Consider the following 16,758-nt stretch of genomic DNA (forward strand, 5'->3'; position numbering starts at 1 on the left):
AGGATACACATGTAGATTCTTGAACGTATTGAACGGTTCTGTCCTGTGCGCATTGGACGAATGTGAAGTATCAAAAGCTGCACGTGCACATATACAATAGATCTTACTATCACAGGTTGGGGAACCTGCTGGGGAGCTGAGAGACGGCAGCAATTCATAGGCCCGGTGGTGCTTTAAAGTACATGCTGTATGCGGATGGAAAACAATGTTTGAAATAAGATGGTGTTATTCCACACCTATATTGCAAATAACATTTGTTCATCCACACCTGTGCAAGTTCCTACAGTGCAACCCTTTAACACTGAGTGAAATGCTTATTTGCAGAACAGAAGGGGTTAGAAAAGAAACCAATTGCTGAATTTTTCTGTAGCATCGTTTTTGACTGTGAGGTGTTTGTAGATCCCTGTAATGTTTGGCACTTTCTTTTCCCCTCAGATTCTCTCATAAGGGAGCCAGAACTGTTAATCTTAGCATTTCATTTATTTCCATGCTTGTGTGAACAGTTTGAAAAGGAGAGAACGTTGTAGACTGGTAAACGGGAAAAGTAGGTCATCCCATTTAATAAAAGTTGCAGTCAGGCATGTCATCCGACACAGGTCCCTCATTTTGTGCATGCTGATAGCTGATTCCACCTGAATTAGCAAACATCATGACACCTTTTAGAAAGAGGTTGTTTTGCTTTTCAGTTGGACAGTCCTTGGCTGTGTGAAAATCTAGTTTTGCAAGAATTATATTATTCCAAGATCACCTGCAACCATAGCTATCTGTTTTTTAAATTGCAAGCCATTTACTACTTAAAATTAAGCTGCTTTAGTGGTTTTCTCCAAATAGTGTGCTTCTGTAATGCAAATTATGGCAGAAAATGTGGTAATTGGGTAACTGGAAGAGTACTGCTTGTTCTGATTCCTTTTCAAAATAAACTGCCCTAATAGAGACAAACTCAGCAAAACCTTCTACGGGTAACATGTAATTTGGGGTTGTCTTATTAGATGTGTCATAAACTCATTTAAGATGTAGTTTGGTGTAATTTTGAGGCATAATGTTTAAAAGTACTTCTGAACTTTAGTTTCTAACATTTGTCAAGTCAGTGAAACCTATATAAACAAATCAATCCGCTGCCTACACTTTGCGTCTACAGACAGTAATCAACTACTCTGCCCCAATTTATATTGGCTTGATTGGATTAAAGCAGCTGTTGGCAAGATTTTAGTGGCAGGCTGGGATAACCCGGCTCAGGTCCAGGGTGGGCAGGGTGTTTCTGACTCGGCCACAAGCAAAATCCTCTGCTGCTGGAACACCCCTGAATCCCCCTTGCTCCCTGGGGAGGGTCCAGTGGCTCCATAGGTCATCTCCAGCCCATGGTCTATATAGGTTGTCGACCCTTGGATTAGATATTAACCTGTTGCCTCTCGTAACCATATTCTGCTAGCCTGTGTTCTCTTACTGAAGATGAGAAATGCTTTTACTTACTGAATAACCATGATATCGTGTTCACATATATAACTGACATTACGCCAAATGATATTGTAGTCTTGAGATGTATTTGCTTCTACACTTTTGTATGTTTCTTATGTGATAGGGAGAGGCCAGTCACTTTTTCTGTCTCTGTTCCCCATGATAAAACTGAAAACTTTGCCCATCCAAAGTCCATTTTGCCTGTTCATAACCTAAGCTATTCAGGGCAGTTATCATCTTATTAGATGTGCAGAGTGTGACTTGCAACCAGGGCTGTGCAAGATCCTTTCAGAGGTGCTGCATCACTGCTGCTGCCTCTGCTGGGTGAAGATGTCCCAGCACCTCAGTGTTTAGGCGCTGTTTAGGGCTGGAGCAAGGGAAGCAGCCACTACAGGAGGGGATGCTCTGCTGCAGCTTGCCCTGACATAACTAGGAGCAGCAAGGCGGGGCACAAGCCCTGGGTGCTGATTCAAAGGAATATGCCCCCAGATCCACTCCTGTGGCTTGGGCCAATGTTTCCCAAACCTGGTGAGCACTCCTACCCCTCAGGTGCTCCCTCTGCCTGCTCGATGACCCTTGCTTCTGCCTAGCAATGCACAGAAGGGGGACATGCCCAAGCAAGCTACATCCCAGCAGGTGGAAGGGACTGGGGGGGGCACTGAAAGCGCCTGTTGAGTTTGAGAAACACTGCCCAGGGTACAAGCTTGACTCATGTTTCCAGGAGGTTGAACTGTATATACCGTCTCTGCCCCAGCCTCTGCCCAGCTCAGCTGGGTAAAGCTGCATGACTCCAATGCCAGTTACCCCACCTGGGCATTGCCCCCTGACTTTTCCCGGTGTGCTGGGTGAGCTGTGACTTCAGGTGCCAGCTGAGCTGCCTGGCAGGCAAGGACCGGGTGACATTTTCCCTTGGGAAGCAGGGGATCCCCTTGAGTTCCCCTTGGAGCAGAGGGCCCAGCCAAGGCTGTGACATGGCCCATGTTTCCTCACTTGTGCAGCTCTGCAACTCAGCTGCACCAAAGGTGCCTCCAGTTTAGCTATTCCATTTTCCCCATCTCTCAGGAATCCCATGGGACTCCCAAGGTCAAATCTGAGAGACTTGCAGCAGGTCATGAGAAGGAGATGCCTGCTGCCCTCCACTCACAGCGTGCTGGAGCAGGGGCTGTCTCTGTGGCTATGACTGCAGCTGACATTGTGGATCAGCTTGCTTTTTACACCCTATAATAAATGCATTCCTTCTGGAAATGGGATGCAACGAAATTCAGAAAAGTTATGGAGGGGGTGTTTTGAGTCTAAAAAGATTGACAACCACTGGTGTAGTGTCCTAATACATAGGGGTCTGTAAGAACTACTGCCATACAAAATACTATAAAACCAGTCTCTGAGCTGTTGATTTAAGGTTTGTTTCTGGCCAATAAAAGTCCATAGTGATTTATTTCTGAGGGTGATTTATTTATAGAAAGCATGTAAGTAGCAGCTCTCTGTGCAGTACTGGTGAGTCCCATGGTGCTGCCTGCCCCAGGTTCTCCAGTCTTTGGCAGGAGGTTGAAGTGCTGAGGTTTGGTCTCTGGAAGAGAAGTTATTCATTTTTTGTGCCAGGTTATTGTTTAAAAGAACATAATTTGCCTCATTCTTCTCAGTATTTTGGTATGATCAGAAACTACAGGCTGTTTTTTTGAGAGCATCTCCTGTATTTGTAATATATCACTTATAGCTTAGTGGTTCTAGAAATTGAGAATAAACAGCAAGTTATTAATTTACTCAGTAATACCCAGTGACAGATTTCCTATGTATTTTTTTTACCTTAATAAAAATTCCTTTACAGGGTGTGGGTAAGGAAGAGGAGTAAGAGGCTTTTAAAAAGAAAAGAAAAGGCAGGGGTGGGAGAAGGGGCTGTATTTTAGTACTGAAACATGGTAAATCTGTCCAGAAGTGTCTGCTAATTTAGTACAGGACCAGTGTGTCTTTCATCACTTCTGCGATGTTGAAAATGATTCTGTTTTTCTGTAACTTTAGCTGTGGTCAAATAAACATAGTTACAATGGCTTTATTCTAAAACAAGCCTTAAAAATGCAAGACAACAAATTCATTAGTAATTATTGGTGGTTTTACTTAATATTGTAAACTTCCTTTCTAAGAATAAAGATTTGAGCAAGTACTAAATATAGATTTATGAAGGACTTCAATAATCTGCTCATTTGGTCACTTCTGATTGTTTTTTGTTTTTGTAACAGTGATCACATGGAAAATATTTATGGTTATTTAATGAAATACACCAATCTTGTCACTGGCTGGCAATATCGGTAAGTCTGATTTTTATTTGTATTTATTTATTTATTTAAAGAAACAAACTTGCTTAACAAAATTACTGGTTATCGGCAGGGATCCTGGTTTTTCCTAATAAAAAATTGCAAATTCTCTGATTTTTAATAACCCTAAAATCCGTGATGAAAATGAAAGGCCACTAGATAGATAGATAGATAGATATCAGTTGAACGCTATGTTTTCTTGATATATTTACGATTTTAAGGTAATTTGGAAGCCTACCAGTGCCTTAATCACTATAATAAATTCTAAATACCTATACATTTTGGTATCTGATTTTGGGTTTTTTATCATGGAAAATCAAAGCTCCCCCTGCCTTCTTTGCTCACAGAATGCAGGGCCAGGCCCCACACGCCCCTGCCCCCGCAGCCCTGCTGGTGCCCTTCACTCTCCTCTCCCACCTCCGAGCCATGCCAGAAGGGGGCCCCCAGCTGCCAGGGCTGTGGGACCAGGGACCTGGGTCTGCAGCCCTCTGCCTGCCCCCGCAGCAGTGCCTGAGCCCTGGTTGCTGCCCACAGGAGGAGGCGTCTGCTGCAGAAAAGTGGAGTGCAGAGCCTGGCTCCCCCTCCCTGCTGCCTGCCTGCTGCAGGCTTGGGTTTGGGGCAGGGGCAGCTTCCCACCACTATGTGCACACCTGGAGGGGTAGGGGGGACCCATGCCCCCCAGATCTTTGTGTTTGGTGGGGCTGGGTGCGGACTGTCCACTATGGGCTCAGGCTTCCTGCCCTACTGCCCTCCTCTGGGGCCTCTGCAGCCCAGCAGGTGCAACCCAGCACTTCAGGGCAGATGAGGGCCATGTGGGGAAGCTGCTTGCCACTGTGAGCTCTGTGCTTCCCTGGTGAGGTGTCCTTTGCCTGCGCAGCAGCAAGGGACACAACCCTGGACTGTTGCTCTTCTGCTGCTGCACATGAAGAGGGTGCCTCAGCAGGGCAGTGCAGGGCTCACAGCTGCCAGCAGCTTCCCCACAGTCCCACTCTGCCCTGCAAGATGATGTTGCACCCACTGGGCTGTGGAGAGGCCCCTGGGGAGGGCAGCAGGGTGGGGAGCCCAAGCTCGCAGTGGGCAGCTCGTACCTGCCCCCACCGCACGCACAGATCTGGGAAGCGCGGGTTCCCCCTGTCCCCCTGGGAGTGCATGCAGTAGTGGGGAGCCAGCCCCCCTTCCCCTCCCAGATGAGCTGCCTGCAGCCCTGTCCCACTCCTCACCAGGGCCCTGCAGCTGTACATTCCAGCCCAGGACTCAAGCTGCATGCACCCCTGCAGCTGGACAGCAGCGCCAGCCCCTGCCTAACCCATTCCCTCCCTCCCTCCCTCCCTCCCTCCCTGTGGGGGCCTCAATCCCTGTTCCCGCCCCCACGAGACTTACCTGCAGGAGCTGATCTCTAGGCTGCCTGGCAGTCATGCACATATACATGCATGTGGCGCCTCCTGTCCATCTGCCTCCTCCCATTCCCCCACAGCCCCTTGCAGGCTGGAAATCAGCCAACCTGCAGAGAGCTTGTTGCAAAACTGCAAAATCCTTGGTTTTCTCTGTTAATGAGTAGTCTGCGTTTTTCTTGGGTAAAGGGGGAAATCCACTTTTTTCCCGGTTTTTCCATGGGAAATGGAAAACCTGTATCCTTGGTATGAGCAGGCTTTGAGGCAGTTGGGGTTTTTTTGGGTTTTTTTTTTTCCTTGGGAAGCAATTTAAACAGTGAAACTTCTTGTAGGTTTTAGAGTCAGCAAAGAAGATGGAGAACAAAAATGATTAGTGGCCGTGGAAACATGGCATATGAGAAAAGGGTGGAAGAAGTAGGCCTGTTTAGTCTGGATAAGAGAAAACAGGCTGGGGAGGAGTTGATAATAGTCTTCATATACTTGAAAGACGGAGGATGGGGATCGACCGTTCTGCATGGCTACAGGGGACAGGACAAGGAGCAATGTTCTTAACTTGCAGCAAGGAAACTTTTAGGTTTGTTATTATAGATGAGGTTTCATAGCTTTCTAGAGTTGGAAGGGACCTGGGTCATCAGGTCTGACCCCCTGCTCCAGGCAGGAAAGTAACCCCAGCCGGATGCCTGTCTGATTTCTTCTTGAACACCTCTAAGGTAGGTATTAGGAAGAGTGTTCTCACTATGAGGGTGGCTAAGCTTTTGAAAGGCTCTCTAGAGAAACTGTAGAATCTCCCTCCTTGGAAGTTTTCAGGAACAGGTTAGGTGCACTTGGCTGGGATGGTTTACTTGGGGATGATCCTTTCTCAAGGAGAGGGTTGGATTAGATGATCTCCTGAGGTTCCTTCCAGCCCTACTTCTCTTTGAGTCTGCTTTCTAGTCTTAATGTCAATTAAACCTAGCAGATAGGAGATAAATGTGCTATATTAATGTTGGGAGTATTTATTTATTTATTTTATTTATTTTTTGGTGAGAGCAGGATTGATTAAGGTGTTAATCAAAAGCAGAGTGGGAGACTAAGGAATGTAAATGGAAACTTCAGAATGTCGATGGTCAGTTCTCTCTTCCATGCAAACTACTATACTAGCTACTAAGGCTACTGTCTGGAGACTGTGAGAACAGCAGCTAGAGTAGCTTTAACAGAACGTAGTAGAGTTAGTGGCTGAGACATAAGGTTCATATTTTGCATTTAGCATCTTTCCTCTTAAAAGATCCCTAGATACTTCTCAAGCTATATATTCCTGCAGCAGTCTTTAAGGCTGAAAGAATGAGCCCTTAACACATCATGTTGCTCTCAAAGTAGGCCACCATGATTGTGCTACTGTTGCTTTATTCTAAATTTTCTCAGTGCTAAATCTTCCAAGACTTCCTAGATCTTGCAGGTATACTTTTACAGGGACAGTAGCACATGCATACTATAGTTGCAGCTTTCTTTAAAGGAAAGGAAACTTTGTATAAGGCTAATTTTGTGCATCTTTGAGTATTATATTTAGTATGTTTGAGGCTGTGCTAGAAGATTGTGGGATTTGCTTACCAATTTCCAGATGATAGTCCTGACTGAATGATGAGGATTTGCTTTTATTTTTAAAAATACTTGAACTTTTAATTTTAATAAATTTACTTTTGTTACAATTGCAGGTTTTTTGTTTTAAACAATGAAGTTGGCTTCCTGGAGTATTTTGTGAATGAGCAGTCTAGAAATCAGAAGCCCAGAGGTACCTTACAGCTAGCTGGAGCTGTAATTTCACCCAGCGATGAAGACTGTCATACCTTCACAGTTAATGCTGCCAGTGGAGAGCAGTATAAGCTAAGAGGTGGGGTGTAAATTCTTGGACAGGATTTTTCTTCCAACTAGAGGACACTCCTGGGTCTTCATTTGTGGTTCTAGTTTTGTGCTTGGCTGCCTCTCTTTGCCTTGGATAACAGATAATTAATTCTGTAGGCCGCACCCTCAATACATTTTGTGCCCTCAGTTTGGGCTTAACCATTTTCACTTTGGAACCTGCAGCGATTTAGTTACTTTGCAGTGGAGAGACGGTATCTATCATTGGATACTGAGTCCTTCCGTGTTTATATTTTAGTGTTCCTGATCAACTCTAGTGAAGGAGTTAGCTGTGTAGTCTCAAATCAGACAGAGTAGCATATGGAAAAGTAGCCCATTGGCTATGAAAGCTTATGTCTCTCTGAACCGGTTATAAGTCTCTAAGGGTGTCTTTACATGTGCTCCAGGGGTGGAGGGGGTGCTTTAATTAGAGCGGCTCTCAGAAATCCTGTCCTACATAACTTTGCATCTTGTATAGTTTTATCAAGGAGGAGATTGCACGTTCGCCCTGAAAGGCGGTAAGGATGGAATAAGGTATTGGCTCATGCTCTTGCATGCTCTCTTGCATTCTTGCTCATATATACATCTGTACTATATACATATAGTACATTTTAAATACAAATCAAGTTCAGCAGAAGGTCATGAAGCTATTTGAAGGTAAGCTGTAATTAGGAGCGGTTCAGTGAAATATATTTTGATCCTGGTATTTAGTGAGAGAATTGTTAAACGTGTATATATACATGTATATATGTTTAATATTTCTCTCAACAAATACCAGGATCAAAATATATTTCACTGAACCACTCCTAATTACAGCTTACCTTCAAATAGCTTCATGACCTTCTGCTGAACTTGACTTGTATTTAAATGTACTTTTTTTTTTTTTAGCTAAGAGCAAGTGTTTTTTGTTTTGTTTTTTTTCTTGGAAATCCCTGCAGAATAAATATGGTATAATGTTTTCCCTCTTTTTGAGCAAGTCATTAAATTATTACCTAATTAGGGTTTCTGGATAACTGAGGTTATTTGTGGCCAGATCTTGCAGCTCTCCTCTTGGGAGGATTGTAGTTAGTGGAACATATTTGTATCAGTACAAATCATAGCTTTGGTACCTTGGTTTTTCTTTTTGTCTTGCCCCTCAGAATTTTGACCTGTCAGCATAGAAGTGTTACATTGATCCAAGTTATTCTAGATGAGTTGTGATGTGGCTGACTTGCTTTTTATTCTTTTACGTCAAAAAGACTATAGCATACGAACGTTAATTTTGTATTACTTTAAAGATTAAATGTTTCCTTTATTTGGAGATCAAGCTGCCCACGCTTCTTTTCCCCCCCTGTAAATAACCGGTTTTGGTTTGCTTTTATTACTAGCCGCTGATGCAAAAGAACGGCAGCATTGGGTTAGCAGACTCCAGATATGCACACAGCATCACACAGAAGCAATTGGGAAGGTACTGCACAATTTTAATGTATTGGGTAAAAACATATGAGACCATCCACATTCTTAATAGCTTTGGGTTGTTGGTAAGGGTAATTGAAGACTTACCTTTACTCTTCTATCTTGATTGCATTTGTCTGGGTTGCAATATGACTGCAGATGAGTAGAATTGCTTCTTCTCCTGAAGCATTTGGTACGGCAAAAAGATGATGACACTGCAGCCTATAAAAAGCCAACTGGTCCTAGCTAGTCATGGGACTTCCCAGGCGGCATATGGAAGTCAGGTGTAGCTGAAAGCTCAGGAATTGCAGGCTAGCAAGTTCTAGTTGTTTTTTTTGTGGGTAATGACCTAACCCCTAAGACCAGGTCCTTAAAAACCAGTGGTAGGCTTTTTCACTTCCATTTTCTGGCAGGTGAAACCACCCACTTGCTCACGGCTATGTTTAGGATACAAGTGGGTGTATAGTGCCTTAAGCTGACAACTTTGAGTGTCCTGACTTCAAAGTAAGCATTCAAATAATCCTCTTCCTAATTTTATTTCTAATGCATTTTAAAAAGAATATACTTTATTTTTTTTAAAACATCTTCTCAAGGTGTTTAATTATTAATTTTTATTTATTTTTAAGTTTTGGAAATAATTTCTTAGTTGGCTTCCATAATAGTTGCATGGGAAATATAGCATAGGAGTCCAATAAGTTTTATCTTGAGTAAACTTAAGACTGAGGAAGTAAGGTTGTATTCCATATGGATTTTTACTGTCAAAACTTTGGAAAAAGTTTTGAAATACAGTTCAGATTTCTAGCTGTAGTTTTATGCTTGTTTGCGTGTCTGTCCTGGTTTATTCTAAGGAGAAAAAAATATTTCCAAACATTTGGTTTCAAGTCCCTGTCCTTTGCTTGTTGGGAGGAGTTAAAGGCTAAGGACATTTATGGGCTGCTAGTTCTGTTTTCAACAGGGAGGTAGTTGAGCATTCACTGTATCTAACAGAAATCTACTCTCTGGTTTCTACTTCATTTAACTGGAGAGCTGAAAAATTCAAATTTATGCTTCTTTTTTTTTTGTGACTAGCTCTAACCTCCTTATCAAGAGCCTCTAAATATTTTGCTTTCTTTTGAATACTTGTAAATATATTTATTATCTATTTAAGTGTCATGTGTGGTCTGCTCCAAATCAGTTGGGAGATTAATTGCATGTCAGAGCTGAAACCAGTCTAGAATTACAATCTTTTTTGATTGTATAAAAAAGAGGAGTCAAAGATATGCCCACAGGTGGTATAAAGCATTAAGTATTGTTTCATTTCTCTTCCTGATTTAAACAAAGGTTCACTGTAGTAGGCAGCGTAGCCAGGTAACCATCAGTAAGTACCACAAAATCAAACCTTCTCATCCTTTAATTCTTGGGGGGTTTTTTGTTTTTTTTGAGGGGCGGTTCTGTTCTAATATAGATGGCTAATAAAAGTATCTGTTGGGTATTAGGAATTAATTCTCACCATCTTTAATATGTTTATTCACTAGAACAATCCTCCTCTGAAATCTCGCAGCTTCTCCCTTGCATCCCAAGGAAGTGGCAACTCTCCTGGTGCTCAGAGAAGACCCAGCCAGAATGCAGCTTCTTTTTTTAATGTTGGACATCACAAATTGCCAACAGGAAAAAGAGTTCTTATTATGCAACCAGACCACCTAGTGGACGTTAGAGAGGTTGGTATGAAGTATTTGTAAATATTGGAAAGATAAGAACTCTCTTTTCACTGTTCTGACTTTAAATTACACAAATTTTAAATCTAATAGTTTTAATTGTCTGTAATATTCATAGTTAATTCTTGTCTTGCTGTGTGAAGTTAAGGAGCTTCATATGTTCCCAACCTGGAAAAGTCAATATTTTAATGGTGATTGGAGTATATCTTCCATGCGTTTTGTAAAAGTGCTTTGGCATGCAAGTTTGTTTATACATTTTAGATTTATTATTTACATTGACGATGGGGAGACAAGTGATTTCCACCCTTCCCACCCTCAGTGCTCTCTGTAACTTATCTTAAACACCAGGATATTTTTATGAAACTCCTGGTAAATCCTAGCATTATAGGTAAAATATGTCATACCATATTTCCTTTTAAACCCTAGAGTTAGTTGCCTATTTTCAAAAGAGTTGCCTTAACTCTTTACACCTAAAAAGAGTCAACTCTTGACTCAAGCTTCATGTGATAGAGGAGAAATTTATTATGCTTTATATCTGCAGATTTTACTAACAATATAATTACACAAGAAATCTTTGACCAAAATCATCAAAGCACTGAGTAAATTCAAATGAAGTGCAGTCCAATAGCATGATTCCACTGAATTCCTTTTGTTGTGTCAGTATACTTGTGGAAAATGTGCACAGTAACCACTGTTTTTATGCTCCCATCCATGTAGGCACTATAAAGAATTGATTAAATTTGAATGTTTGCAACACATATCGTGTATGCAAGCGATGGCACCCATGCTGCAGGGTTTGCAGGCAGCCTGTGTGTGGGGCGTGTGGCAGATTATGGAGGGGGCAGGTAGCACAGTGGCATAGAGGGCAGAAAGCAGAATGTTGGATCAGATAGGACAAGGAGCAGAAAGCTGAGCAGCAGAATGGATAAGGAAAAGGGATCAGTGCAGCATGCGTGTCAGAATATTGGGCCTCACTGTGTACACCATATATCTACAGAATGGACACTTGTCTTGGCAGAGTTGAAGACTGTTGTTACCATTATCAGGATTAATAGCTTTAGGCCAGTGATGTGATCACCCCAGTACAACAAAGGATAGATGCACAAAATCTGATATGCTGGGAAATCCATTTTGAGCAAAAATTAATGGTCTCTCTTTCCCCTTTTTTTAACTGTGAAATCACTGTAGCCTTGCAGTAGAAGGGAGTTCATAAAAAAGGAAGTGAATAACAAGGTTGGGTTTTAGTACACTGGAATAAAACATTTCACAACAGCAAAGAATCAGACTTCTGCATTGGAGATTCCTGTAAGCACCTTGACAGTCAACACAGTGTGGCAAGAATGTGTCTTGTCCAAGTAATGGAAAGTGATCTGAGGTGTTGGGGGACTACTTTGAAGATAAGCACTTAAAAATATATATATAATATGCTCAGAGGGTAATTTAATCTTGAAAGCAGATATTATGGATATGGATTTTACAGAAAGCTTCCTTGTCAAACATGGTTTGACACAAAGAAACTAGCAGCAACTCACAAAGTGGACCAGGTCAAGAGAACTATGTTAGTCTGAAAAACACCATAAGTTGTATTTCTTAAGTGCATGTGTATCTCTTTTTCCAGTTCTTTCAGATGGAAAAAGACTTTCTGTACCTGGACAGTCTGCAGAATGTTCAGTCCACAGTGCTTTTGCTTCTGGATAATAGATAAGGCTCTCACCTTCTGTTAATTTTTTTCTTCTTTCATTGCATATTTTGATATAATCAGTATTACTGGAGGGTAAATTCCCTTTTTCTTTATGAATGGGAACAGAGGGAGACTTACTTCTGTAAATAACATTTTGCTTTAGAGACAGTGGTGAAAACTGGAGGATTTTGTCCCTTTAAGGCCTTGTGTTTCATTTCATTGCTAACAGAAGTTCATGTAAGTATCATGAAACATGAATAATGAAAGCTGGGAGTATAGTATGCGGATAGAAGGTTCTAACTCGGAAGATAGTTCTGGTTCATAAATGGATAGCAATCTGCCTGTTTTGCTTTCTAATAGGAAGCAAGAATAGTATAGTTTACAGAATATTTTTGTAGTGACCTTTCAAGTCCTTGTAAGAAAAGAGAAAATCATTTATTTATTGTTTCAACTTTGAAATCTTGGTTAGTTAGAGTAGGTTTAAATGTAGCTGTCATTCTCCTTCAGGTAAGGGTAAGCTTGTAGATTTTTAGATGTCTTAATTTTGCCATGGATAGAAAGGTATAATGTCCACTTTTTTTTTTTAATTCATGTGCATCTGAAGCCAGAACTTGGTCACCTGAAAGGAAACCTAAGATACCAGTATCCCCTTCTTCTTGCCATCTCATAATGTAGCAGTGAGTTGTAGAAGATATCTTTGGAGCAAAGTTACCAGCTCAGTTTCCAAAGCAGCTGCTTTCACTAGTTTATCCCCAATAATTCACCAGAGGAGACTGTTTGACAAACAGTTGGTTTATCCATTTTGGATTGCCAGCAGTGAGGCTGAGGGTGTGTCTAGGGGTGCTGGGGGTATTTATGGTGATGGAGGACATTTGGAAAGGTAGCAGTGTCTTGTTCTCCCACTCCTTCTACTAAACACAGTCTCAGTCAGGGAGGTTGCCAGATACTTTTATACCGTTCTTTTTAATAGTTTGTTTCTGACAAGGAACCTTGAGGTGGAGAAGTTCAAAAATTGGGGATTTGGGTTGCCTGAAGTAAGGGTTAAGGTGCATCTGAGAATTTCTTTGTATTATGGCACATTATCTGTTGGCAGCAAAGTGGGAAGCTCACTGAAGACCATGTATTTTGAGTGTAGCTACATATAACAGTGGTTGGGTAGTCAGGCAAGCGATCCGAGTCTGGGGTAGAGGTGAATCATGGTGTACCTAGGGACAAGGTGGATAGGAAATGCTAATGGACAGCTTTTAGTTGTCAGGTTTCAGATGACATAGCGTGGAAATTTCCCAGGCTTTCCAGTACACATCAACATAAACGATTATTGACACCGCATGTTCAAGTTATGAGCCCCCCCCCCCACCCATGCCTCCCCTAGTTCCCCTCTTCTTTCATGCCTCCCACATTATCCTCACTTACTGGTTCTACCTCATCCTACTTCCACATGCCACAAATGTCGTTGTAGCTAGGAACCTACTCAATTTGTGATTTCACAGTTTTTGCAGAAATTGCGAAATTATGCATTGTCCATGAAATCAGGCAATGCCTATGAAGTCCAGGGGGGAAAAAAATTTACTTAAAATAAAATTCTAGCTCCCCAGTGACAGCCAGCAGTCCTCCTGGCCCTGTGGCCCAGCCACGCAGCCTGCAGGGATCTACTAAATGAAAGGGAACCATTTAGTGGATTCAGTGTCAGTAATCGAGGGGCTGCCGGCACAAAGGGGAGCCGCCATGATGGCAGCTACCCTCATGCTTTGCTCCTGATTGGCTGAGAGGGCTGCCTATCGTGCAGCCCCTCTCCTCTCTACCAATGTGGCAAGGTGTGGGGCCATGTGCTAGGCAGCCCTCTCAGCCAATCAGCAGAGAGAGGTGGGACCCCTTTGCCAGTCAGAGGCATGGGGGCAGGTGCTGCTGCAATAAGTCCGTGAAAAAGGTGGCCACCCCGTGATCTGCCCACAAAATCGGCCACCTGCCTCCTCGATTTGGGTCGGTCCCTTATCACCGCAGGTAAGTGGCCTGGGGTTTGGACATGTTTGGATCAGGAATGCAAGTGGCGCTAAGGAAAGGGAAAGAGAACTAGAGTTGATCTTGTGCTAAACAGCTGATGGGACGCCTGAGCAGAGGTCATCTTCAGGTGGACATCTCTTCTGCAAGTGAAAGCTTCCCTTGCTTTCCCCTCTCCATACGGCTTGTGCCTGCCATAGCGCCACATGCTGTTGCTGTCCCACATCCCCACTCAGCCTGCAGGCCTCTGTGGAGCTGCACTATTGCACAGCATGCCAGGCCAGCCTGAATTCACAGGGCCAGTGGGTATTGGTTGGTTCAGGCCCATCTGTAGCTGCAAATGTTGTATTGTTTTGAGCATGTTTGCAAGTCGGGAAGTTCACTTAGTGGATTCCAGGTATGCTTCAAAGAGAGAGTGTGACACCTTATCTTTTTGTCAGCAGGGATATTTTAACACTGCTGTTAACTAAACTTCTTCATGTGATGGAAGTGTGTAGCACGGAAGTTACTTTATCGCCTCCGACTGGAAAGGACTAAGAAGCTGAGAATGTAACTTCATGAACAGAGCAGGCAGGAAGGAAGGAAGGATGGGGAGGTAGGATGCAAAAGGTGATTTTGAGGGACCTAGTAGGCTTTTTATAGCATTTCTTTACATCAGATGCAGGCTTGTGTGACTGTGACACTTGAATCAGGAATTTACAGGTCAGTATAGATAAAGCACCAGGTTAGATTTATTTAAACATTTTTTTCTAAGTTACAGAAAGCAAAAGGAGTGTCTAGTGTTGAAATAAAAAGCCTCTGTTTAGAGGGGAGAGACATTTTTAAACTAAAACATTATAGATTGGGGGTGGGGGGAGGATGAATTTACAGAAAACAAAGGGCTCTGGAAGGGGTTTTGGGAGCTGTAGATGTGGCAGTTAGCAAAGATGGGCAGGGGTTTGTCATCCTGGGTAGTTTTCCAGCCAATTCTTTAGTCTCCTTGGGGATTATTGGTTTGGGAGTGGAGGGAGCATGAGAACTGGCTAGTATGGTCTGTAGGAGTAGTGGCCTTGGGATTGTTGGGGTCCTGGGCAAGAGTCATTTGGGGCCCCTTAGAGGCTTAATTTTGACCTATAAGCAAGTTGGACATTTTTTATTTTAATTTCACTGTGCCCTATCCATGAAACTGCAGTGAAAGTATTTTAATACAAAACTGATAATACAAATATTCAGTGTAATTAATTTTTATAAAGCGTAGGGTCCTGGGCAGTTGCCCTGTCTGCCCTTCCCCAATTCCTCCGGCCACTACTGACTGGAGGACCAACACCCAACATGCTGATGTCTGAAGAAAATTTGCTGCTTGGATGCCAGAAGGGCCTGGGGCAGGTTAGTAGAGGACTAAAAATGAGGGACAGAACTATCACCTTGACAAAGGCACAACACCCCACCACTCTCACACTGTGTATAGAGTCACCCTGAGAAGGTTCATGGGAGACTTGATCAGGCTGTGAATATCTATATGGGGAACAGACATTTGATAACCAGCTCATCAGTGTAGCAGGAAAAGGTCAGCAAAGCTCAAAGAGGTTAAGAGTTGAAGCTAGACAAGTTCAGATAAGAAATCACGTGCAAATATTTAACAGTGAGCATAATTAACATTCCAGCAGCTGATCATAGGTTGAGCATTTGGCAGGAATTTTCAAATTAAAATTGGGGGTTTTCTAAAAAGGATGCTCCTTCTACAGCCACAAATTAATTGGGGCAGTCTCCTGGGCCTTGTTATACTAGAGATCAGACTAGATGATCACCAGGGGTCCAGGTTTTAGCTGTTTAAAAATTGCAGATTCTCTCATTTAAACCCCCACAAAAACCACAATTAAAATGAAACACAACTCTATCTACCTATCTAGCGGATATAATATATAATGGTGTTTCATTTTAATTGTGGATTTTGGAGGTCTTGGATATATATAGATACATCAATGGAACACATTTTTTTATTGATGTCTGTATAATTTTAAAGCAATTTGGACGCCTGCCAGTGCCTCAAATACTATAATAAAATAAATTCTAAATATCTATACATTTTGGTATTTGATTTTGGGCTTTTTGTCATGGAAAATCAGAGTTCCCTCTGCCCCCTGAGCTCACAGAACACAGGTCCAAGCCCCTCACTCCCAAGCCACAGCCCTCTAGCCCTGCTGGTGCCCCTCATCCCCACCCATAGTCTCCTGCCGCCCCCCAGCCCTGGCAGAGGGCTGCCAGGGCTACAGGACCAGGGAACCAGGTCCACAGCCCTATATCCCCTGCAGCAGTGCCCAAACCCCGGCCGCCAGCCGTGGGAGGCAACAGCTGTTGTGGCTGAAGTGGGGATCAGAGCACGGGGCTCGGCTCCCCCTCCCTAATGGGCAGCATGGCTGGAGCAGAGCCTGTTGTGGGGGCAGGTATGGGCCACCTGCTGCAGGCTTCCCACCCTGCTGCCCAGCCTCTGGGGCCTTTGTGGCCTAGGATGCGGGACCCGGCATGGCAGGGCAGAGTGGGGCCGGGCAGGGAAGGTCCTTGCTGCTGTGAGTCCCACACCACCCTGGCAAAGCTCCCCCTGCCCGCCTCACAGGACAACTCCATACTGCCATCCCTGCTACTGCCAGGTGGGCAGGGGGAGCCTTGCTAGGGCGGTGCAGGACTCACAGTAGCAGGGAGCTGCCCTGCTCTGTCCTGCCATGCCGGGTCTTGCCTGCTGGACTACAGAGGCCAGAAGCAGGGTGGGGAACCTGACCCTGCAGCAGGCAGCCTTGCCCACCCCTTCCTCACACACATATCTGGAGAGAACATGGCCGCCCCCCCCCCCCCCCGAAGCATATGCAGTGTCAGGGAGCCAGCCCTACCTGCACCCCAGACAAGTTGCCTGTGGCTGTGTCCCGTTCCCCACCAGGGTCCTGCCT

General features: G+C 43.6%; 1 protein-coding gene across 1 annotated transcript in view; it reads left to right on the forward strand.

The window, feature by feature from the left end:
- Nucleotides 1-16,758, forward strand: part of OSBPL11 (oxysterol binding protein like 11) — a 71,640-nt gene that overhangs the window by 21,926 nt on the left and 32,956 nt on the right. The window contains exons 2-5 of the mRNA XM_090045958.1: nt 3,690-3,758; nt 6,847-7,022; nt 8,398-8,477; nt 9,979-10,161. Coding sequence (XP_089902084.1) covers nt 3,690-3,758; nt 6,847-7,022; nt 8,398-8,477; nt 9,979-10,161 — 508 coding nt within the window. The remainder of the gene's footprint in view (nt 1-3,689; nt 3,759-6,846; nt 7,023-8,397; nt 8,478-9,978; nt 10,162-16,758) is intronic.

This window comes from Crocodylus siamensis, chromosome 4 (assembly GCF_052110815.1).
Source record: "Crocodylus siamensis isolate JL-2025a chromosome 4, ASM5211081v1, whole genome shotgun sequence".
NCBI classification, from domain to species: domain Eukaryota; kingdom Metazoa; phylum Chordata; order Crocodylia; family Crocodylidae; genus Crocodylus; species Crocodylus siamensis.